Source organism: Protopterus annectens, chromosome 7.part0 (genome assembly GCF_019279795.1).
Source record: "Protopterus annectens isolate FY-2018-M chromosome 7.part0, PAN1.0, whole genome shotgun sequence".
Classification (NCBI taxonomy): Eukaryota; Metazoa; Chordata; order Ceratodontiformes; family Protopteridae; genus Protopterus; species Protopterus annectens.
Genome location: NC_056739.1, coordinates 162,017,357 through 162,044,210, shown reverse-complemented (window position 1 = coordinate 162,044,210; position 26,854 = coordinate 162,017,357). Strand labels below are relative to the sequence as shown.

The following is a 26,854-nucleotide window of genomic DNA, read 5'->3' as shown; positions in this document are numbered from 1 at the left end:
TAACAGTAAAGCAGGTTAGGAAGGAGAACAAGAAAAGGATGCAGAGTATGGAATAATGATTTGTGCACACTGCATTCTTGTACTAGTGAATTTAGCCAGGTTATATAAGCCTTGCCAGGTATTGCTGACCAAGGAATGCTAATTGTCAGGATGTAGTGAAGTGTCATTAAATGAAAGACATTGCTCTTTTTTTGTAAGGTTCTGATATCAAGTTGCCAGTCTAACTCTGTAACAATGCATTCTTTTGCAAAAAATATGTTGCCTTTAGATTTAATGTACTTGTTAATATTTTCATTTTCATTTGGCAATTGTTAAGATTTAACCGTAATAAAATAAACTTCTGTTATTGGCAGATTAAAATATTATTTATTAAAAGAAATAAACAAAACATGTGGGAGACAGTACTCAGGAAGTCATATCACCCAAAACAAAATAATTCATAATCTTTTATAGGAAAACTTTAACAAAGTAGTAAACTTTATCAATCATACCACTGCCAGCATTCAATAGGAAAATGCTAACTAAAAGAGTTGATAATACAGTTTATTCTTCAGACCACAACAACATTCTTCAGACCATTACTATGTAGCTAATAGAAATACATCAAGTTTAGTAAAATAGATCTGCAACTTCTTATCTACATTTCTAGCTTAGTATAGAATAAGTTTCTTTTTACCATGTAATTTTGAAAGAATGCTGCCTAATGCGAAGGAAATGAAACTACATTCTGTACTTTTCCATGTTTCCGCTTATGCTGTTGCAACACATACACTAACATTTTAAGACACACATACACTAACCTTCTAGAATATGTTCAATTTAATTTTAACCCTTTAAACAATGTTCCTTAAGGAGGTAGGCTAGAGGATGTACACTTCTGCATTACTGTTTTTTAGACAGTAAGGAAGTTCTTCATGGACTAGTTTTCCCAGTAAAGCAGTTTCCCTAGAAGTACATGCAGTAAAAAGTATTTGCCAAAGATGACTCACCATTCCCCTGAGGTGTGTCAAACCTAGAGATGGGTACTTAAATGGGGTGTGCAGGGATTCCTTTCCATGGGAGATGTGAGGTCATTGTCCAACAAAAACAGGTTAGTGTTTTTGTCTGGTACTGTTTCAATCAGTTTTGTTAGAGAAGATATGGTGCTCACAGAAAATAAAAATATTTCAAGCAAAAAATACAACTAGATAATAATGTGTGTGTTAGTAACTCTATTTCTGGCTCACTACAGAAATTTGTGCCTCAGATTGCCATAAAGGACAACTTTGGGGTTCCTGCACTTTGTTAGGCCATAAAACATTTAATATCATCATCATAATCAACTCCACTTTTCCCATTTTCTACATGGGCTTGGGGTTGTCATCTCAACTGTCATCACCTCTCTGTCGATTCACTGACACTCTCCTACCATGTTTGACAGTCATGTGTGATTGTTACAGGCCTTTTCTCATGCAGTCCTTTCATCTCTTTGCTGGATGCTCTTGTTTCCTCTTGCCTTGTTCTTGTGTGTCTCAAATCTTATTCACCAAGTCACCTTCTGCTTTCCTGCATATATACCTGAACAACTGTAATCTGATCTTTACCCTTTTCTGCATTTAGAGCTACTATGGCTTCTGCTATGATGTCATCATTTCTTCATATGTCCTACAGTATGCACCTCAGTACCCATCTCGGGCACTTTACCCCATCATGTCTAACTTCCTCAATTGCTCTGCCTTCACTGCCCAGATTTCTGTACCATACAGTAGTATGGGTTGTACCACTATGCTGTAGACCTTACTTTTTACCTTCTTTGGCATTCTTCTGCCAAACACTACCGCTGACACTCTGTGCCAGTTGGCTGCAGCCCATCTGATTATAGCTTTGATCTCCTCATTCAGACTTCTCATCTCCTGATTCAACCTTTCTAGATGCCTGAAACTCTTAACCTGTTGCACTATTTCCCTTCTATCTCAATTCTGATTTTCCCACTTGCTGCCTTTACAATTGTCTTATCTATACTCAGCTCAGTTTAATCCCATTTCCCCCATAATCTCATATTATGGAATTCACTATCCCCTCTATCAGTCAAATAGACTCCTTAAAACATTCAAATCAATGCTAAAAGGCCACCTTGTCAGCAGTCATAGCTGCTCCTCTGCCTAAAACTTTAAGGCACCTTAACACAGCCCAATTCTTTTGTGGTCTACTATGCCTCTGCTCCAAAGAAAAATGAACTATTTTCTCTAACTTCCTCAAATTTTTAGTAACTGTTTCAAGTTTATTTCTCTTTCTAGTAACTATCTTACTGTTCCAACTTATTTTTCTCTTGTTCTCCTGAGTTCTGTCAAACTAGATCTTGAATGTCCTAATCATATAATGTTTGATAAATTTTGATACTATTGTTATACATACTATATAAAAGTGCCTTTCAAAAGTATGAATGTAAGTTACTAAACTTCATCAAATTGTATTACTCTGTCTTATAATTGTACTAATATGTTTTTTTGTACTTAGTCTAATCTATATAGTGGAGTTTCCTCCCCAGGCCTCCACTGAAAATGAGTTTTCTGACCCAGTGGACTTTCCTGGTTAACAAATGTCAATAAATAAATGAATGAATAATTTACTTTCAGTTTTGCATTTCATTCCCTATCATTTGCTGAAGGTTCCTGCTCACAGTCTGTAATGTTTCATCATCTGCGTACAGTAGCTTTGTTCATCTGTCCCTTCCAGTCTGCTTGCTAATTTAGTCTAACATTTAATAAATGAGTTAAAAAATGGCAACAAGAAAACATAGGTCCAAAAATATGCCCCCCTTGAGTATTTAGTGGTGGCTGGACATCTTTGACTTATACTGGATATGATTGATGGCTCAAATTTTATACAGATGCCAACTAAGGAGTGTTCTAAAAATGCTAGTGTAAAGCCTGCCAAGTAAAGGATCTCCAGGTAAAGAATTTACTGACTTTATGAGCAGAGAAATAAATTAATTTTTGTTACAAATGTTTAGTTTAATGTCTAATGATTTTGTTCATGTTTCCTGCAGGAATTAACAGGGTCTTGCTTTCTCTTCTTTTTGTTAGGTACTCTATAACTTTTAAGCATTATTTAGAAGTTGACCGGACTTTGTCTCCAAAACATTTTGCATTACTGGCTCCATTATTCCAGTGATGTTATTGTTCTCCTCTAGCCAGTAGAGTACAGCAGGGTCAATGTATGATGATGTCATCTTGCCTAACTTAATGATATTGTCTATGACTGTGTTACACAGGTAGCACAGTATGTCTGCCAGGCTGTAAACACACTTCTTGAGTTTCTACAATTCTGTCACATATATTGCCTCAGGAGGATGACAGACATAATCATCACAAGAGGCTTCTATATCTTACAAAAGCAGAGACTTAATCTTTTCACTGCTTTTGACAGAATATGGTGAAATGGAAATGAAGATATTATTATGCACATGTTGGTGAAAATTTCGGAAGTTATTATTTGAGATACATTTTAGCCAATGTCGTCAACATTTTCAAAAGCATCATTATCTTTCAGTCTGTTTATTTGTAGATTCATTCTGCTTTGCTGTCTCATATGTTATGCTGTCAACTACAGAAGTTGAGGGAACTCGACACTTGAAAAAACAAAACCAGAGACAGTTCCCAGAACAAACCACGATCCACGAAAATATCACAAAGAACTTCTTTATTGAAATACAAAACGATGGTTGAGCGCTTTCATCTACCCAGCGTAGATTTCATCAGAACACTAGATAAATCAAAACTTGTCTCTTAAATACTTTAAAATACCCGCCTAATACATCACCTGACCAATTAAACCACCTTTCAAATTTAAAGACATAAAAACAATGATTGGTAAAACCCATATAAACAACCTTAAGGTATTATAAATAGTAATTATTAATTAAAAAATGCCTAAAACAGCATCAAAAATCAGTTTTGTACTGAAAATTCTCTGTCAGTTTGAATTTGAAACATGACCCCAATTCTGATAGTACATGCTAGATATGTATTTCATATACAATAGTGCAATAAATGCATAAAAATGCGTAATTGAGAAACAATATCAAATATGTAATACAAGTCTAACAATTGATACATATTACATAAAATGTAAAATATGAAATTATGAACTGTGACAATAATAATAATATTATGTATTTCTAGGATATACAACTACTTATTTCAAAGAATGAAAAGTTAGTTTATGTTGTATGTTTGTTTGTGTGTATATATATATATATATATATATATATATATATATATATCTCACGAACCTACAGCATAATTAATTAATTTCTTATAAGGGGCTTAGTGGGAATATATTCATTAATGCCTGGTGGGCTAGCCGCATTGAGCTTGATCTGCCATTTGATCTCTTTTTCCCCCAATATTGCCTTAATGTTACCCCCCCGGGGTTATTCTTAACCACTTCAAGGATGGCAAATTTAAAGGAATCACAACCTGCACTACCAGCAAGGTGTCTGTACAGTGCATTATTCATATCCTTCTTTTTTATGCAATATAAATGATCATAAATTCTGTTACGTAATTTCCTGTCCGTTTTTCCAACGTAAAAACTTGGACAGGGCATGCACTTTCCTATATAAACAACATGTTGGGTCTGGCAGTTTCTCTTGCAAAAATAAATCCTACTTCTAATATTATTCTCTAAACTAATACTCTCCACTTGTAGAATGGAAGAGCACTGATTGCAATGTCCACATGGCTGAGTCCCTATCCTATAAGTGTTCCCGACATTGTCACTATAATAGGACCTAATATCAATCATCTTTTTAAAATTCATCCCTGTTTTGTAAATGTAGATGGGTCTCTCACCTACTCTATAACAGATTCCTTTGTCACTAATAAGAATATTACAATTACTGTCTATAATCTTTCTCACTTCCCCTACATGTTGTCCAAACTGTAATATACATGACCTATAATATCCATCTCCTAATGTATTACCTTCATTTCCATTTGGCGACAATAATCGCTTGCCCAGGACAGGTGTGTATTTATTACCCCATTCACATATAACATATTCAGTGATGTCCTTGATCATAGCTTCAGGATAACCTCTCTGTCTGAATAACTTGCCAATAAAGGCCATCTCAAGGGTCATATCTTCCCTTCTAGAAGTCATCCTAGCAGCCCTTATACACTGCCCTTTTAAAATACTTATTTTCTGTGTATAAGGATGATTACTCGAAAACTCTAGATAGGCATTACAGAAAGTGTCTTTCCTGTAGATCTAGGACTGAAAAGTGTGTCCATCACTGAATATGTAAGTGTCTAGATAATTTATTCCTGTCCTACTGATGTTATAGGTGAATTGCAAGTAGGGGGTACTACCGTTAATATAATCAATAAAATTCATCAGTTTCTCCTCATCCCCCTTCCAAAGGATAAGCAGGTCATTCAGGTACCTGACATAACAACATATATACTCCTTCCAGGGTGATTCCAAAACAAATTCCTCCTCCCAATCCAATAGTACTAGATTTGCATATATGGGGGCACATGCCGCCCCCATAGCTACGCCCGCTGTTTGTTTGTAATGCTCACCTTCAAAGAATATAAAGTTGTTGTCAAGCACAATATTAATGAATTCTGATAGAAGGTCGATCTTGTCCCACTGTAGTTGACTATGTTTGTTCAAGCTATTGATAAATCTGGTCACACCATCCACTTTGGGTATGCAAGAAAACAAGTCCTTTACATCGATGGTGACAAATAATAAATTAGGATCCCATATATCTTGTTCGAACTTCCCTAAAAATTCCCAGGAGTCTTTAATGATATGTGGTATCAAATTGTAAATGTGCTTTAACCATTGGTCAATGACCTTGCCAAATGGAAAGGCTTTACTACGACTTCCTGAGATAATATGTCTAAAAGGGGGATCCCTGATGTTTTTATGTATTTTAGGAATCTCTACTATGGTTGCCACTATGGGGTACTCAACTTTTAAGAAGTTGTACAGTTCTAACGTGATTCGATCATCCAATAAAAATTCTTCTAAATACAAATCAATTCTTCTGTGGGCAATATTTATTTGATTGATGGAAGTTACCTCATATTGTTCAGAATTGTTTAAAATATCAAATATTTTGACAGTATAATTGTCCTTGTCATATAAAACTACTCCACCCCCCTTGTCTGCAGTCATAATCCTAATATTTTGTGAATAAATGGAATCTAATAATTTTTTGAATGCGACACTCCACCGAGAGGAATCACCTGCTTTTTGTAATTTGCTATGCAATTCATAAATTTTCTTACTGACCACCTTCTCAAAGGTTAATAAAGTATTATGCATGGGCGGAGTGAAGTTGCTTTTCTTCTTTAAACAATCCACTTTTGAATGATTGTCAGTGGAATTTTGAAAAAATATACCCAAATTCAACTTTCTCAAAAATAGTTTAAACTCAGCTAGAGTATCAACCAAATCGAACTTCTTTCTAGGGATGAATTTCATGCCTTTCAAAAATAAATTGAAATGTTCAAAATGTATTGGGTATTGAGTGTAATTGTAGATTTTAAAATCTCCTACACTGTATACCACCCCATCGGTGACCCTAATACCAGTAGTTTCACCTTCCTGTACTAGTAACCCCTGTGGGGATTCCTTGTTCTTCTTTCCCCTTGTCTCCATCGGTTTCCTTGCCATTTGTAATTCCCCTTCCACTTTTTTTCTTGCACTAAAAAATCTTCTCCATATTGCTCCTCTCTATCTGGATCGTTAGACACATAATCCACATCATTACCCCTATCTAACCTATCAAATTTTACATTAATTCTTTTATTCCAGTTGTAAGCTGTTTCATTTCATATTGTCTTGTATCCCTTAAAATTTTTTTACATTTTCTATCAAACATTTTTTTGCAACTACTTTCTGCATAGTGAAATTGCTTAGCATGTAATTTCTCCCACTGTGGGAACAATAAATCATTTGTTATAGCAACATTAAGTTTGTCTACATCTTTAAATAATAAACTCAACTTATTGTCATTGCAAGATATAATGAACTCCATAAATTGCTTACCAAAACTGTCAAACATTTTGTTACAAGTCCTTATATTGGCCTCATTTAATTCAACCCGAATGGGCTGTTTAAAAAAACGTAAACCCATAGGTACAATACCACAGTCCACACATTTACGTAAGTATAGATTGTCCATCTGCAAGGCTTTTATCTGATTAAGCTTCTTTCCAAAACTAAAGATCATGTCTTTTAAAGTGATATCCTGTTCTTTTGTAATACTATTTCCTTTATGATTGTCCACGGAACGGAAATCATAGGGCAAGTTTAAAAATTTGTCCAAATTGAAAGTAAAATTATTGTTCCTACCATCAATAGATTCCAACAGCTGCATCCTGTTATTTGTTGCAGTTTCTTTCGTGTTCACCAAGTTAGAACCCACTTGTGAGGAATAAGTTTGTGTGGGTTGCATACGCTTGGGTTTGGCTCCTGATAGAACATATACGTCCTCTGAAACCTCACCAGATGCAGTTGAAAGATTAAACTTTTCCATATGGTTACCAATGGTTCAGTTCCCCTGAGAGGTACCGTTAAGCTGTAAATTGTTCCTTTTCAGGGCTCCTTGTCCATTCGGAATCTCTTCGGGACTTCCACTTCCTGTGTCGGAACGTGGTGATGTCATCCCCTCCGCTTCAATTTTCTCCGAAGCTGAATTACACGAGGTGGTAGGCGGTGTCATCAGTTCTAATAACCGGGTGATCTCACCCTTTAAAATCACCAATTCTGAGTGTATTTTATCCAATTCATCTCTCCTGACAGGCGAGAAATTGCAGGATATGTCCCCAATGGAATCCATGGCAAACGACAGATACCAACTACAGAAGTTGAGGGAACTCAGCACTTGAAAAAACAAACCAGAGACAATTCCCAGGACAAACCACGATCCACAAAAATATCACAAAGAACTTCTTTATTGAAATACAAAACGATGGTTGAGCGCTTTCATCTACCCAGCGTAGATTTCATCAGAACACTAGATAAATCAAAACTTGTCTCTTAAATACTTTAAAATACCTGCCTAATACATCACCTGACCAATTAAACCACCTTTCAAATTTAAAGACATAAAAACAATGATTGGTAAAACCCATATAAACAACCTTAAGGTATTATAAATAGTAATTATTAGTTACAAAATGCCTAAAACAGCATCAAAAATCAGTTTTGTACTGAAAATTCTCTGTCAGTTTGAATTTGAAACATGACCCCAATTCTGATAGTACATGCTAGATATGTATTTCATATACAATAGTGCAATAAATGCATAAAAATGCATTATATATTACAGTTTGGACAACATGTAGGGGAAGTGAGAAAGATTATAGGCAGTAATTGGAATATTCTTATTAGTGACGAAGGAATCTGTGATAGAGTAGGTGAGAGACCCACCTACGTTTACAAAACAGGGATGAATTTTAAAAAGATGATTGATATTAGGTCCTATTATAGTGACAATGTCGGGAACACTTATAGGATAGGGACTCAGCCATGTGGACATTGCAATCAGTGCTCTTCCATTCTACAAGTGGAGAGTATTAGTTTAGAGAATAATATTAGAAGTAGAATTTATTTTTGCAAGGGAAACTGCCAGACCCAACATGTTGTTTATATAGGAAAGTGCATGTCCTGTCCAAGTTTTTACGTTGGAAAAATGGACAGGAAATTACGTAACAGAATTTATGATCATTTATATTGCATAAAAAAGAAGGATATGAATAATGCACTGTACAGACACCTTGTTGGTAGTGCAGGTTGTGATTCCTTTAAATTTGCCATCCTTGAAGTGGTTAAGAATAACCCCAGGGGGGGGGGGTAACATTAAGGCAATATTGGGGGAAAAAGAGATCAAATGGCAGATCAAGCTCAATGCGGCTAGTCCACCAGGCATTAATGAATATATTCCCACTAAGCCCCTTATAAGAAATTAATTAATTATGCTGTAGGTTCATGAGATATATATATATACACACACAAACGAACATACAACATAAAATAACTTTTCATTCTTTGAAATAAGTAGTTGTATATCCTAGAAATACATAATATTATTATTATTGTCGCAGTTCATAATTTCATATTTTACATTTTATGTAATATGTATCAATTGTTAGACTTGTATTACATATTTGATATTGTTTCTCAATTACGCATTTTTATGCATTTATTGCACTATTGTATATGAAATACATATCTAGCATGTACTATCAGAATTGGGGTCATGTTTCAAATTCAAACTGAGAGAATTTTCAGTACAAAACTGATTTTTGATGCTGTTTTAGGCATTTTTTAATTAATAATTACTATTTATAATACCTTAAGGTTGTTTATATGGGTTTTACCAATCATTGTTTTTATGTCTTTAAATTTGAAAGGTGGTTTAATTGGTCAGGTGATGTATTAGGCAGGTATTTTAAAGTATTTAAGAGACAAGTTTTGATTTATCTAGTGTTCTGATGAAATCTATGCTAGGTAGATGAAAGCGCTCAACCATCGTTTTGTATGTTATGCTGTCAGTCAGGAGTACATCATGTTCCAAACGGGGGCAGATAGCTGTATCCAATCAATTCCTGATTCAGTGTGAATATCTTATGTGTGCTATTTTAACAAACCCTTCTGTGCCTGCAGTATCAGTTGGATGTAAACATTTCATGTTATACCAGTTGTTATGTCTTCCTGAAGCCTAACCAGCATACCGCAAGATTTCATTAGTATGTTGTACCCCTTTTTCACTCTGTCCACAAGCTCCTACAGTTTGACCTTTTGTGAGACCAAGGCTGCTATCTTCTTGTAGCACCTATGGCTGTTTTACTCCTTTGGTACAAAATCCTTTCTTACTTACTTTAGAATTCATCTTGTCTTCATTTCCATTTTCTGAGTTCTTTGGTTTAGTTTCTTCTGTTAAGTTTCTTACCTCATCAGAAAACTGACAAAACAACCAAGGTACTGAGAGAAAATAATTAGGGAGGGAATGGAAATAGAATGGGAAGAGGCCAAGAATTTATTAATCCTGCAGGCTAGAGATCGCCTTCCATATAGCAGTGCTATCAGAGTATAGGTAAAGAGAAAGAAATAGGGGAATCCTAAGTGAAACACCAGTACTGGTCGAGTTTTTAGTAGAATCTAGAACAGAAGCTGCTGTTAAAAAAAGGAATAATTAGTAGAGAATATAAAATATTGCACGATAACTATAAGAATCAATTAGAGGAGGTTAAAAAGGATTGGGAATAGAGAATGGATAAGCAATTCACAAAGAAACGATGTATGTCTCCCAAATATGCAACAAAGTTTAGAAGATTTAGGATATTTGCTTGGAAGTGTTTACATAGATATTTTATACCCCAAGTAGACTCCAAAGAATTTTTCCTCAGGTAGATAGCAAATGTTGGAGGTATGATAGTAAAGAAAGTAACAATTCGGAACATATTTTCCAGGGAATTTAATGAGTTGGCAGACTTTAAAAAATTCCTTGCAAACTACTCTATCAGAAATACTGGGTGAGCAAATTAGTGTTACTCAGAAAATTATGTTTTTGAACTAAGATACAGAATTGGAAGTGAAAATGCAATTGCAAGTGCATGCTTTCATTTTTTTCAGCTCAGTAACCAGAGTCCAAATCATAATCTCATTTTCCAGCTTTCACAGGGTTTATTGTCATCAAACATAGGTGTGATTTTATAGCTGGAAACCATTCTTTGATACCAATAAACAAGATGAACAAGCTAGTTGAGTTCTCAAGACTCCTGGAGATTATTGATTTGAACTTCCAAGCTGCAAAAGCATCTCTGAGATACACAAGAAGGTCACAGTCTAAACTGCAGCTAAAAGTACATAGTCATTGCCAAAATGCCAAAGTATTGTTGCAGAGATGTTATAAAACAGAAAATATGCTACGATAAAAGTCTCCCACTAACGGGACTCTGCAGCAGTAAAACTCCCAAACAAAGGCAATAGCTACTGATTTAGCCTTACCCATAGAATGTGTTGAAGGGATATGAGTTTCTAGTGGAACAATATTTGAAACATTGGAGGCTTCCCATTTGAAAGAGCTGCAGATGTTGAAGAACTCACCAAGATCAGGCGGTTTATACTGTGATACATAGTTAGGGTTTATCCAGCTCAGAACTGTAAATTGTACTGCTAGAAAATATGCAGAGAGAAGAAGGTTTATTTCAGGACTGGTACCTATTCATCAATTTGTGGGCATCCACTGAGCCTTCTCACTTAGTGTACATTGTTTTTAATATCACTTGATTTGCTTAAGTTGACTATTTGGTTTTGATGACGGAATAGTAGGAGCCAGATGTGGACTAAGGACCATTATGATTATTTGTATAATATGTGTGCATTCCAATATTTGGCTTTCTGAACAATTGTTTCATGTGTATTATTTACAGTTTTGCAGATGTTGTGGGAATTGTGAACACTGTGATATTTAAACTGTTTTATTCTGCTTAAAGGAGTAACACTTGCTGATCTATACTGTAGAGGAATAAATAATGTTAATTTGTTTATCTTATCTGTTTTTATTTTCTGTGCTGTGTTAAACTCTGGCAAAATATCTATAAATTATGGAAGAGTCTGTTCAGGATTTGTTAAATATCATCTGAAAATAATGGCTTGGCCGAGTGTTGCTAACTCACAGTGCTTGGTCCTGTAGTTCATTTACCAGCTGGTGATGCCTTCGGTGCAGAGTCTAGATGTGAATCTTTGTTTTGTACACACTGATAGGTGAACTGGCTATCGTGTAACTTGATTCTAGGTATGTTTATATGGTTTGTGGTGCCTGTGGGATAGAGTGACATCCTGCTCAGGATTGGTTCTTTGCCTTGAATCTGATGTTTGCCAGTATTTTCTGCATTGACCCTGTGAATCTGAATAAAATCAGTATTGTAAAATGAATGAAGGAGTGAAAGTTATGCACATAGTAAAACATAGTAAAAGTGTGTCTATGCCAGCTGAACTAATGATGACTCTTTAAAGTTAATGCAAAACTTGTATTGGAAGGAATCAGTATAGGGCACTAAATGCATTCTGTAGAAGCAGACAGAATGCTTGAAGTGTCATCATGAAACTAAAAGTCAGTAGTAAGAGCACAATATGGAATTAACTCTGATTTTTGCAAAATGCATCCAGAATTACTGTGCTCATTGTATAGTAGTTCAGAGAGGAGCTATAATGGGGCTAGGCAATGCATGAGACTTAAGATTTTGATATATTGCTGTCAGTTAACTTAAGGAGGGCTGAGGACATGAGCTTTTGCTCTCTGCATAGTAGTTGCTGAAACACATTTGTAGCATACAATGTGTATGACACAATATTACAGATATTCTAGTTAGAAATCAGATTTTTCACTATACTGAGATGATAAAAAACCAAGCAGGTTTTATATAAGAAGCTGAGGGCAAGTAAGACTGCTTCACTAAAACTGAATGAAGGATAGAGGTTTGAATATGGAAAAATCAGTCTTCAAAGTCATGAAGTGTGATTGGGGATAAATGTTTATGAGGACCATTGGTGAAACAAGTTTTTAGTTTCTGGAAGCAAGGACCGACTGTGATATGATGTTATCATTAGCTATAAAAGCACCAAAAAGTGACTTTGGAAGCAGAAAATGCAATCCATGTTTAAAATGGGTACATCTTCTGACACTGTGGTGACTTTTTTTTCAGGTACGTATGAGTTGCTGCCCTCAAGCCCATTGTACAAAAGCTCACGTAACAGTCCTGCCAGCATCCACTCTAATGCTTCCTTGCCAGATGCTGAAATGATGCAAAAAACTGGCAACGTGGAAGAGTCAAAAGAGGCAAACTCCAGGTCTCAAATAGCCTCCTATCCTACATTTATGTTTCCCTCTGGTAAGTGTTGTGTCAAAAGATGACTAGCATTAGCATGTGCATAACACATTTCATCATTTTGTTATATAATGTTATTTTAAGAGCACTCTGTTCAGTACTGAGAGATGTAGTAAGTTGTTTGTGCAATAGATGATGCCTTCAAACTATAAAGTTTAATTTGAAGGTCTCTTTTTAAAATTATATCATTAGCAAAACAATGATAATAAATGAGTACACATTACTAAAAATGCCTGTGGAGTGGAAATAGCTTGGGGCAAAGGAATGGTTAACTGAAAGCTCTGAAAATGTTTTCAGCTCTTTGAGAAGCAATGTGATCAAGGGCTGGTTTTGTGCTATGAGCTTCTCACTCATGACCACTCACTGGTCATGTTTTTCGCTTGTCTGTTTGCCGTTAACTCATTATCTTTATTGTTGTCTTGGGTAATCTTGAAATGATCAGCTCTTACCAACTGTGCTAAGATTAGTATCATGCCTCTGTTCTGGATTGGTGTTGACGTGTTCTGCGGAAGAGGCAGTGACTTGAATTCCATGTAGGCCTTTTTCATGATAATTTATCAGCCAGAAAATTCTTGTTTCAGCTTTGTTGAAAAATTGGTCAAAGTTGCTCATTACTGTTGACATTAAGACTTCTTGACATCTGTCTCCTGTCTGTCTCAACACTAGACATACATGCTTGGTTCCCATTGGATACTAAAATAAGCTTTTTGTAAGAAAATACTTCTTTTATTAGTTATTTTAAATATGATTACCATGTTGCTAGAGTACATAATACTGTTGTTAAAGACACTTCTTTCCTCATGGTTCTGCTAGCCAAATTGTCAATTTTCTGTGGGGAGACATCATTTTCTGAATTTCTAGTTGCTGCCAGTATAGACAGTTTTCCCTAAATTATAATGCTTAAAAAAACAATTCCTATCATGCATGTATAGCTGTTGTCAGGCACCAGAGAAACCCTTAGGTACAAGGGGCTCCCTGATCATTAGTGACTGTATGGGGGTTCTACAAAAGCTGCAGGGGGAAAAAAGATTGTTCATGCTCTGATTATGTGCTTCACCCAGAAAGGGTTGTGATATAACTTGTTAGGATAAAGCTGATAATCTGTTAATAAATGCGAGGTGTGTGCTAGAGTTCAGCTGCCCAAAACGACCAGTATTGGCAGTTAATTTTAAGAGTATCTTTTTTTCACATCTGTTCAAAATAAACTGATATATTTAGCATTAGTATGATGATTCACATTCTGCCATTGTTTATAAATTCTTGCTAATCTTTTCCCAATGTGTATTCTTTAAACAGCCTATGACCTTGAAGAGCCCCGATCATTAAAAAATCATCATTGACATCATCATCATCAGACCTCTTTTTCTTGTATTCTGCATGGGGTCGGGGTGTCATGTCAGCTGCTGTCATCTGTCTTGATTCAGTGCCAACCTCCTAACTTCTTTGATAGTCATGCGTGTCACAGGTCTTCTCTCATACAATCCATCCATCCTTCTCTTTGCTGAATGCCCTCATTTCCTCTTTCCTTCTTCCTGTTTGTTCTGAATAGTTTTCACCAGATTGCTTTCTGTTTTTCTGCACGTGCCCAAATTACCATACTCTATTCTCTGTTACCTTCTCTGCAATTGTAGCTACTTTGGCTTGTGCTCTGATGTCTTCATTTCTTAGTATGTCCAACAGTCTTTATCTATCATATCTAGCTTCCTCAACTGTTCTGTCTTTACTGCCCTGGATTCTGTACCATACAGTATCACACCACTGTTTTGTACACCTTACTTTTCAGCTTCTTTGGCATTCTTCTATCATACTCTACTTTGCCACTCTGTGCCTGTTGGCTGCAGCCCCTCTGATTCTAGCTTTGACCTCCACATTCAGACTTTCCATTTCTTGAATCAACCCTCCCAGATACCTGAAACTGTTAACCTGTTCCACTCTTTTCATTCTATCTCAATTTTTCAGCACTTCTGATTTGCTCATTTGCTGCCATTACAACTGCCTTATCTGTACTCACCTTCATCCCAAGTACCTTCAGCTTTGCATTCTATTCCTCCATCATTTGAAGTTCTTGTTCACAGTCTGCCTGCAATCCCAGTCTGCATAAACAACTCTGTTGATCTGTCCCTTCCAACCTGATTGCTAATGTTGTCCGTCACCAGTATAAACAGCAGTAGGCTCAGAGATGAACCCCGATGCACACCCACTCCTACTGGGAGACATTCTGTGAGTCAGTGGGTCCTTGTACATAGCCTGCACTAATTCTACCAGTGTTGAAATTTTGAACCACTGCAGGACTGTCCAAATCAGCTTTCTTGGGACATTGTCATATGCTTTCTCTAAGTCTAGGAATGCTCATTTGGACTCTTTCTTTATCTCTAGCTTCTTATAAATTAACTGTTTCATTGCAGACATAGGTCAGTTGTGCTGCATCCTGATCTGAACCCAGACTGTGCATCTCCCATCTTACTTTCTACTACTATGTATATTTGTTTATCAATCACCCTGTCTATAACGTTCGTGCAGTGTGACAGGAGTTTGATATCTCTGTACTGCTCACAGTAGTGGAAGTCCCCTTTGTTCTTATACACTGGCATTAGTATGTTTATTCTCAAGTCATCTGAAATAAACCTTTCCCTCCATACTGCTATGAGTGCCCTCAAAAGCCATTTCTGCCCTATTTCACCCAATGCCTCGATCGTATCTGCTGTGACATCATCTGAGCATGCTGCGTTGCCTGACTTCATTTTCTTTAGTGCTATTCTAACTTCTTCTGTGAAGGGCTCCTCCTCTTCTTTCATTATAGACTGTGGCTGGGACAGTGCAGCTTCTATGTTTTTTTTTTTTCATTCAGAAGCTGCCGAAAGAACTCCTTTTCCTGTGGGCTGGTGAGCAGATTGTTGCTGGCATCCCTGACGAAGGGTGTTTATCTATCTTCTTTATCTTTCTGTCTTTGCCTTGCAACATGATAGAATTTCTCTGTGTCATCTGCCAAGTCATATATGCCTGAAAAGATGATCTAAGCTAAAAACATCTCATCCAGAAAACTGTTTTTTTCCAAGCTTGTAAAAGGATTTTGCCTTCTGTGATGGATCTGTGAACTGTTTATTGTCCAAAGTTTGGGCTGGACTGGATAGTGCCAAGTAAACCGCTACCAAAATGAGGTTGTCCTCTTCATCATTTAAATACTTTCTTAATAAACCGATTCCATTATTGGACACAACTTCTAAAAACAGAAGGTGTTGCCAGCCACATTCATTACCAAAAAATGTAGGTGGCTTAAACAAAACCAGGATATGTAGTGCAATGATGAGCCCAGATCCATAATGAAGGGTCCAAGACATAATGTCACAGTACAGACACAGACACAAGAACCACTCTTGACAGACAAAAGAGTTTTATTTTGGACAATCTTTGAAGTTCTCTCAGTCTTCACAAGGATATACAGATCGTAATAATGTTATATCATTCAAATGCAGCGTTTAAAAATAATCAATACAAACTAAGTAGTGAATCACAACAGACTTTTTTGTTTTCAATTATCACATCTAACCTCATTAATTACTTAACTTCCAAGGTCAGTTTACCGTCAGCATTCAGGCAACTTCTTGCTTTAGAGTCTATATTACATTGCCAGTAAGATTTTGACATCTGTAATCTGCTTGTATAACTGCTCACTAAATTACTTTTCTTAACAAGTTGTAACCCCTGAAAGTGAACATCTGCAGTATAATCTGTATATGCAGAATGTTTAAGTCTCTTTAATTCTAATTTTAAAGGATCTTCTACCCTGCCTACATAAAAAACGTCTGCTTTTGCAAACAGCCATGTATACTAATCAAGAGGTAGCACAGTCACAGATTAGGGTGGATAGACTTAACTGTTACCGATAGAAAGGATAAGCACGCCATCATCACACTTATGTGTACCATTTGAGCTATTCACATCTTTCCCAGTCCTATTTTGGGATCTAAATTGTCCTTCTGATTTCTGCTTATACTGTATGCAGAAGAAGGAATTGGACCTGCTATGATTCTACTTTTTTTCTATTTATAAACACTTTTATTCAGTTATCACTTAAAACCTAGGCACACATACATTAATAGAAAAGAATACAATCCATATTTATAATTTTTCTATTTACATATTTTATACATTACATATGTACTTTTTTCTTTATAAAAAACTATAATTTGGTTCAACATGACATAAACTGCTCAATCCATGTCTTCCCTTAAACTTCACTGCTCCCCCCTGAACATTATTCTGCATGTATTGTTCCCACAGGTTCCACTTATTTCATTGCTTCTTGCCTATTCTAAAGTTCCTTCTTCCAGTTTTTTTTCCTGCTCTACTCAGACCCTTTCTTACTGGCCAGGCTAGGGTTGCCAACTGTGGAATTTGCCATTTCTGGGCACTTGATGGCCATCATCGTCAATTCATCATGATGGCTACTCAGGTTGTCATACTGAACCCCACAGATTGTTTATGCTCATTAAAATAGAGGGTATTGAAATACTGAACAAATAGGACGTCAGACAATTTTGACAGCTTTGATGGTTTGACTTAGTGCTGTTGACACATGTTGTTGTTGTGTCTTTCGTGTTTTCCCAATTAGGGGTCGCCACAGCGGAACTCCGGTCCACTATTGATTGGTAGTTGACTTTTATATGCCGAGTTACCAGCCCTGATGCACAACCATGAATAGTCAAATATTATAACAAAAAATAGCAGTCGTGCATGAGTATAACAAAAACATATTACTTAAATTTTACATTGTACAGGTTACAGGCTTACAGCAGTTTTTGACTAGTCAACACAAATTAACCCAAATTGTGTTAAGTAACATGTTACCAGTAAATGTTTCAAATTCAATGTCCAGTGTTCATGCAGATGCACTGTTGCTTAAATTTGTACTTTTGCTGAGAAGAGGCAGTTTTCTCTAGCTGAGAGTCACTGCAAATAAACTCACAGAAATCACTGCATGACATGCTGAAATTTATCTTCACCATTAACTCTTTCACCACGTCTGCGTTTAGTCTGTTTCTGCTGTTGGACCAAAGGTCATACATTATGCTGAAAACTGTCTTGCAGAAAGCATTTGAGAGCGGGATTGACAGAACGTATGAAACTATATGAAGCAGTTCAATGTCATTTGGAAACAATACACTAAACAACTTTACCCATCTATTACCAACCTGTGTCGTTGGCTGTACAAAATTCAACTTGTTGGTATCAACAGTTATGCTTTTAATGTGTTCAAGTATTGTCAACATATTGTGCCAGTAGATGTAATTGTCTAACATGAGAACAGCAAAATGCTTGAAAATGGATTCATCATAGTTGTACCATTTCTGCAAATATGACAAACAGTGATCAAAAAAATAAGTAGCTTCCAGTTCAAATTTTCGTTTCACTTTTGCAGTTGCAGCATCAGAATGTATTAGATGATAGGCTGAAGAACCATAGAACTTGTCACTTTGACATTGCAGCTTGCACTTCACACTCCATAATGATGTGCAGTTCAGCAGTTGTAGTTGCATTTGACTCCAAACATCATAAAAAACAGTCATAACATTGTGAATCAGATAGAGCGAACACTGAGGTAGAATATTATCACTGTCACAAGAAAACCCATCCCATAGCAACTTTGTCTTGACCTTGAGATGTAAAGTAAGACTTTACTATTGGCCAACATAACAATATGTCAATAGCAGGCAGCAGGCGTAACCAACGTGTGGGCACATGGCACAGCAGTTTGCAGTATTCCATTTGCAGGAAATAGAAGAATTCCATAAGTTCATTGGATTTTTTGGCTGACGTTAAGAATGAATTGTAAGTTTTGATAACAAATGATTCAACATTAAAACTGAACACATTTAATCCAAACTTCACACAGTTGTTGAGGATATGACATTTGAAATTTGCTTGTATCACATTTTTGTTCACAACATGCAACTTCTGAAGTACTGACACATTTTTTCCGAAGTTTAAGGATACATTGTCTGCATTGTATGAAGTGACCGAATTTAAACACAGGCTATTAGCTGCCATCATATCTTTAATTCAATCAGCAACTGGTTTCATTATTATCTTGATAAATATCCATAAGTCCATTCTTCACACCTTCAGTTCTCAAGAAGTAGGGAACAGTCAATGGAAATAACTTCTTATTGCCTTTGTTTGAAGTATCTGAGTATCTGATCCATTTCTAAAATAATAAGCAGATTTAACAGCATTAAGGCAAAATTCCTGCACTTTCGGACCCAGTTATGTTTTCAACATAACGTGTTGCTTTAGTACAGCCACATGAAATTTTAGAAGGTACGGTTGAATCAGGGAATAGTTTTGCCAGAAGGTTGTTGCTACAGTCATGATTATTGTAGCTGTGGTGATGCATAACACCATGATACATAGTGGTTAGTCCTGCTGCAATAACACCGTCTTCTTCCGGCATATTTTTTCAAACAAAAAATGCAGAAATCTCTTGAGACTGCTTTTGTGTCACTACCGCATTCTTGCACTTGGATGACTCAGCATGTGTTGTAACAGCCTTCTTCCCCTCATATTTGACAGCAAAAGACCGTCTACAGAGTGTGCAGTTTGCTGTGTGATCATCAATTTTTGATAACCATGTAAAGTACTTGGTGATTCACCCATGCTAGAAGACACACAGCCGTCTCTTCTTTCTTTTAGGATTGTCTGTTTTATGTGAATCAGAATTATCCAAATCCAATGATTTGGATTTATTACTATTACTAAAGTGTTTACTAAATTTCAAAAACAATACCATAATTAATGGGTACTAGCATCTAGCGATGTGTAGACAAATGTTTTTACCACCAAAGATTATAAATAGACATTTCTTACCAACCATCGCCAGCTGTGGTGCCAAAGTTCCAAAGAATGCTACTTCATCAGTCACTAAAAGAATCACAGGCCTAAAGCAGTCGCAGATGCCCTATGCTGACCGTCTAAAAAAAAAAACAGCTATACTCTGTTGCATATTGTCTACTCAGAGGTGACCTCTGCGTAACATACAAGGCCATGTCAACCCAGAGCTGTTGGACATGCTACAGTTAAAGAAATCCCAGTCTCTCAGAGCCACACACTCCAGGGATCTAAACCTTGTCATCACAATGAACAAAACACGCTGGAAGGATAGGTTCCTGACCCAGATACTTCCCAGACTCTGGAATAGACTGCCCATACATGTCAAGCAGAGCGCCTATTTGGCCCTCTTCAAAAGGAACCTCAACGATTGGATGGGAGCTAGGAAATTCACCCCGGGGATCACATCAGTCGCTCTGCTAGACAGGGGTCCAGGGAAGTAAATATTGTGGGAAGAAATAGCTAGGGGATTGTTATTGCTAGGCTTGTACAGGCCCTAGGGCTGATAGCCTAGTACCAACCTATGAAGTTATGAGCCTATGAGCCTATGAAATTTACTGTGGTTTCTACCTACTGATTTTGAAAACCACTAAAACTATTGAACTGCATTTCATGCCAGAATTTTTAAGTTGTTTAAATTTTGATTAATATTTACTGTCATCCAAGTCACTCAACTTGCATTTACTTGCAAGACTATAGTGATCAGGAGTACATGATTATGGAATATGATTCCATTGGTATGTTAGGAATGAATGCACAGTAACATTAATTATGGCAGTATAGGGCAAATTCCTGGATAAATCTCATCCTAACCTGGACACTGGATGGCAGTTGTCAGTTCCTGGACTGTCCAGGCAAATCCTGGATGGTTGGCAATGCTAGGCCTGTCCTCCAGAACCCCATATCCACACTGGGTCTAGCAGGTATTCTCCTACCTGCCCAAGACTTACTCCTGTATTGGAGCTGGTATTGGGCCAGTCATGTGGATCCTAAGGGTGTCTTGGGAGTTCAGTTCATCTGTGCTTCCACTGGCGTGGCTGTTTATGCCCAACTCACTCACTTTCCCCATTCCCATACCCACTGATTGTGTCTGGGGCCAGCTCCCCTCTTTGGACCATATATCACACATCCCTTTCTCGCTACTCCATATGTCACCAAAGATGCTAATTGAACCCTAGTTTTCTGGGATGTAGTCAGGGCTTTATACCTCTATACCATGGGAGCAGCTCCTCTTCCAGTTCTTTTATCTCTTTTACAATATTCAGTACTTCAAATACAGTTGGATTAGATTTTGATTTCCATTTTCTATTAACTGCTTTTTGGTAGCCAAAAGAATTAAACTTAACAAAGCCTTACAATGGCTAGGCAATTCAGATATTGTGTCCCATCTCAAAAAAATCATTTCCTTAGTTGCAGCCATTTGCTTCCCCAGTGTTTTTGACAGAGGATTCTGTTGGGAATTTCTAAAATCTGCCAGCTCATTATACTCCAAAGAAACATGTTTCCAGTTACCTCTTTCCTCTCCAGCATACCTCCATCATTAGCTATCTACCCGAGGAAAAATCATTTGAAGTCTGCTTGGGGTGTAAAAATACCTGTGCAAACACTTCCAAGCAAAAATCCTAAACCTTCAGGACATTGTTGGACACTTGGGAGCCATATGTATATCCTCCCATTGTTCCTTTGCAAATTACTTTCCCAGTCTCTCTTACAAATCTTTTCTAACCTTTTATGATTGATTTTTATAGTTATCATGCAGCATTTTATATGCCCTGCTAATTATCCTTTTTAACAGCAACTTATGTTCTAAGCTTGACCAAAAACTGTACCACAGCAGATATTTCACTTAGGACTCCCCTATCCCTGTCTCTTTGCCTATACTCTGATATCAATCTCTGGTAGAGAAGCAGTCTCTAACCTGCAGTTTAAACTTCTTTTGGGAGTCATCCCGCTATATTATCTTTCCCTTTCTAGTTTTTGGCTCCCAATATTTTCTCCAGTGAATTTCATCCTCATCTTGCCTATTTTTTGTAACCCTACTTCCAGTCATCCATATTGGCAAAATCTCCTTTCTGTATTCCCACATTGGCTTAGTTCTTGGACTACATTATTCAACTTTATGAATATATAATATTCTGTATGGTTGTTGTTATACCTCTTAAGTATTTGCAACCAAAATCCCACTCTCTCCCTGTTTCTTGAACTCATGCCTACTTCTTCATCATCCCTTTCCACTTTGAATTGTAACCGTTTGTTTGCGTTATGTATATGAGCCTTAACTGCATAGCTCTAAAATATACCTTCAAATCACGTAATCGTAAGCCACCTTAGTCTATTGGGAAAATCATCTTATGCATCAGTTTTTGCCGTCTTCCCATCCTAGATAAATTATTTCAGTTCTTTATTAATTATTGTCCACAATTTCTTCTCTGGTTTATAATAATATGTCTGAACTGTATATAAAACTAAACAGACCAAAACATTTTCACTGCTTGTATCTTGCTATCCTTGTCCATAAACAAGAGCTTCTAGTTTCCCAGATTTGTTATTATTATCTTTTATTTAATTTTTCCCCAGATAGCCTTAATTGCCATAACAGAAGCCTTTTAATCCATACTCCTAAGTATTTCATCTTATCACGTCCCCATAAATGTGCATTGCTGAACCAGTTTGTGTGTGAGTACATAATGTATGGATGTAGCCTTTGTTTTATCTTCATTAATTTTATATCCCGCAAAGATATGAGACTGTTTCAAAATGTTCCACAACACAGAGATGTCCTTTTAAGGAATTATCAAATACAAAATAATATCTACAAATAAAGCCAACTTTTCTTGATTACCATACCAATTATACATTTGAATTTCTGAGACCATTATTATTATTATTATTGTTATTATTATTTATGTATGTATATTTATTTTTTATTTATTTATTTTGCCAATGGCTCTAACTATAAGGCAAATAAAGGGGAAAGAGAACAACCCTGCCTGGTTTCTTTGTTCATACTTAGCTTATAGGAGAGAAACTATCCCACTTTAATTCTTGCATCTGATCCTTCATATATCCATTTAATTAACCCCATTAGTGTGACAGGGAATGCAGGTGCTTCCTTGCACTATTCATAACATCCCAGCTTTGTCATCTGCTTTCTGTGATTAAAGACTCACCAACAAAAGCAGTGATCTCTTATATTCTTCTTCCCCATATATCATCATTGTTCTGTTAATGTTGTCAAATGTGCCTCCCCTCCAAAAAAAAACCCCACAATGATCCATATCTATCAGTTTGTCTTTCTTTTAGCTAGCATAAACACTTTATGATCATGGTTTAAAATTGAAATGGGTCTGTATGGGTCTTTACTATATTTGGGTAATACAGCTACTGCATCTTTCTTCCAAGATGCTGGCACTTCCTCTCCTTTTAGAATACCACTGCACAAATTCTTCCAGACCTTTATAACTTCCAAACTTCCACAGGAATACCATCTGTTCCTGGAGATTTCTCAGCAGATTAATTAAAGATCACTATTTTTCTCATCTCCTCCTATCTTAACTATTAGTTGTTGAGCCTCATCTTCCTCTGACCATGGCATAATTAAGTCTTCCATAAATATTTCCAATTGTGCTCTTTCTTGGTTTCCACATTCCTCTGCTTTATAGAATTTTCTGTAACATTTCCAAAGTGTCTCTAATACTTCTATAGAATCTTTTGTTATTTTTTTCTTTTTATGGACTCCCTAAGTTTGGTGACAAGCCCTTCTTTTTGTTGCCTAAATTGTTGTGGTAAAGGTTTTTGTGCTCCGGAATTTTTAACAAAATAGACTTTTAACAGCAATCTTTCTAAACTCATGCATATTATCTAAATAGTCCCTTTTTTATCTTTAGCACTCTGCATTTGCAACTCTTGTTCTTCTGTAAGAGTCCCCTTATTGTACAGTACTTTAATCTTTATCAATTTCCTTAAATAATTCCTATTACCTAAGCATATCTCTTTCTGTTTTGTTTCTACCCTATTTTTAAACTCCATTTTCATTGTATTCCATTCAATAGCTATCCATTCTGAAGAAATTTCTGTCTTCTCTCATAACTCTCACATAGATGTTCATCGTGCTGTACTGCTGCAGTCATCACACTTGGGTTATCCTGTCGTCAGGCGGTCCCGCAGTCGGCCGAATCCCAAAGTCTTGGTCCGGCGTCAGTTGTCGTCGCCTCTTCCCTGACGTCAGTGCGACAGGGGTATAAAAGAGACTAAAAGAGACAGCCAATGCCATTTTCTTCAGTCTTTCTTGCCACGCAGTGCCCGAAGCAGAAGCAGTTCGCAAGTGCCGGTCAGCCAGCTCCTGAAATTTTCGAATCGAATTTCAGCCTGAAGTCTTCTCTAAAGCTAAGTACCCTGTTGGGGAAACTTTTCTTGCCTCAGACCGATGTCAGACAAAGTTAATAATTGTATTTCTTGTGGGAAGCAAATACCTCATAAGGATTTTCATTCTTATTGTATTCCTTGCCTAGGCCCAGACCACGACGTCTCTGGTTGTCGGTTCTGTGCTAGGTTCAACAAACGTACAATAAAGCGTCAAGCAGAATTCGCCCAGCATTATTTTGGCAGAAAATTTAACTATGGCATGCCGTCAGAGCAACTGACATCAGCAATGATTAAAAACGCAAAGATAAGGACCGGCAGCCAAGACCAGATACCGAGGCATCAGCAAGGCCTGACACCGGTTCTCCGGTTTTCAGTGAGGCGCCTTCGCAGCCCCTGACTACCGCTGATTCAGAATTTCTGACAGCATCCCAAACCGAAACCGTTGGGCCTCAGGATCCGGTTCCACCTCACTCCTCGGACGCCAGCCCCGACGGGGATCCTGAAACTCTGAATAGACCTTCGGTCTCAGAGGGTGTTTTCAAACCGACAACTGCCTCTGCCAAGCCTTATGCTAAGCTCAAAGCCCCCTTGAAAGTTAGGAAACTGGGGCCACTCACCTCCCCACAGGCCCCTATGCCTAAAAAACAGATGCTTAAGATGGCCGAGGATTTAATTACCCTTATCAGGGGATCCCAACCCCCACCTGACAAAAGGCCTAGACTGGAGGAAGACTATCCTTCCTCTGACCAAGCATCCATTTCCTCAGGCAACTCTGATGACCAGGATTACTCCTTCCCTCCTTATGAAGACTCAGATGCTGAAGAGTCCATTCCTTCTGTCTCCCCCCCCTGAAGACTACTCTTTTGGGGAAACTTTACACACCATGAGGGAACACTTCCACTGGGAAAGCCAAGATTACTCTGACTCCAAGAAAAGACTCTGTGAGTTTCTTCTTCTTCCACAGCATAGACCCCTGGCAATTCCTCCAGTTTTAGACATTTTGGATGATGTTTTCTCTGAATCCAGTTTAAACCCAGATTCCTTACCTCCAGCTTCAGCTAAACCAGACAGATACTACCGAGTTCCTGATACGCATAAGTTTTTATACAAAAGCCCTAATGCAGACCCCAAGACCATTTCCCAGGGTCCCAAAGGGGGGTTAAGGCCTCTACTGCTAAGAATCCACTCCCTTCTGAAAGAGATTCCAGAGCATTAGAAAGGTGGGGAAAGAAAGTGTATACTTCTGCCACTTTGGCCATGAGGGCATTAAACTGCCAATTCCACATGCTAAAATACCAACAGTATTTGATTACACAGTTAAAGCAGAAGCTGATCCCTCAGACAGATCAACTAGATTTGAAAGAGATACAGGATTTGCTGCATGCAGCAGAACAAGTGGGAAAACATACCTTACAGTGTGGTTTTGATTCATTGGAAGCCTCATGTAGAGCAGCTGTCACAGGGTCTGTCATACATAGGTATGCTTGGCTTAAAGAACAAGCCTTACCAGAACATGTCAAAGCAAAGTTATTGGATGCCCCATTGCAGAAAGATGTGTTATTTGGTGTCAAAGCAGAGGAAGTTTTGAAGAAAATGGAAGAAAAGGCAAAATCTATGCAAACAGTTAAAGATTTTTTACAGGTACAACCTCCTCATTTCAGCAGAAACTGGCCATCAAAAAACTGGTCCTTTCCTGCAACAGATAGACCCCAAAGAGGTAGGTACAGGCCCCCAAGGGGCAGAGGCCAGCCACAAGGTTTTTTCAGGCCTAGACAATGGCATACAGCAACTCAAAGAGGTGGAGACAAAAGATCTCATCCTTTCAGGTAACAAACACAATGACTTCCCTCTTCGCCTGCCAAGCAAAATTGCCCTGGCAGCACCTTTGGGAGGGAAACTGGCTCTATTTCCACAAAATTGGCGCATCATAACAAAAGTCAAATGGATTCTGGACATTATTACCAGAGGCTACAGATTTCATTTCCACACTTTACCTCGGATGAGAGGCATGCCAAATCTGCCTCCAAACCAATGGACAGAGGCTCAAATGCAAATTTCAGCTCTCATGGATATGAAAGCAATTCAAAAGGTACCTACAAAAGAGCAAGGTCAAGGTTTTTACTCAAGACTGTTTCTAGTCCCAAGAAAGGACAAAGCCTGGAGGCCCATCTTAGACCTCTCAATTCTGAACACATACCTGGAGGTACCCAAATTCAAAATGCTCACTCTACAGCAGCTCCTTCCCATGCTGGGCAAGGAGTCTTGGCTGGTAACGTTGGACCTCAAAGAGGCATACCTGCATGTCCCTATCAGACAAGATTGCAGAAGATACCTCAGATTTTTGGCAGATACAATGCATTATCAATTCTCTGCACTGCCCTTTGGCTTATCTACTGTGCCCAGAGTATTTACAAAATGCTTGGCATCAGTAATTGCATATTGCAGACAACGAGGAATACAAATTTACCCATATCTGGATGACTGCCTGATCCAAGCGGACAGCAAGGACATTCTATTATAGCATCTGGTTTTTGTAACACAGCTGCTCAGTTGCCTAGGGTACACAGTAAACAAAAAGAAGTCAAAACTAATACCCTCGCAACAAATAATATTCCTGGGTGCCAGCTTAAATACAACGGCCCAGATGGATTACCTCACGCCAGACAAAAGCAATTGACTCAATACTTCAAAAAGATAGCAACTTTTAC

General features: G+C 37.4%; 1 protein-coding gene across 3 annotated transcripts in view; it reads left to right on the top strand.

The window, feature by feature from the left end:
* ETV7 (ETS variant transcription factor 7) overlaps positions 1-26,854 on the top strand; it is a 475,597-nt gene that overhangs the window by 287,565 nt on the left and 161,178 nt on the right. For all 3 annotated transcript variants that reach the window (XM_044076621.1, XM_044076620.1, XM_044076619.1), the window contains exon 5: positions 12,714-12,899. In XM_044076621.1, coding sequence (XP_043932556.1) covers positions 12,714-12,899 — 186 coding nt within the window. The remainder of the gene's footprint in view (positions 1-12,713; positions 12,900-26,854) is intronic.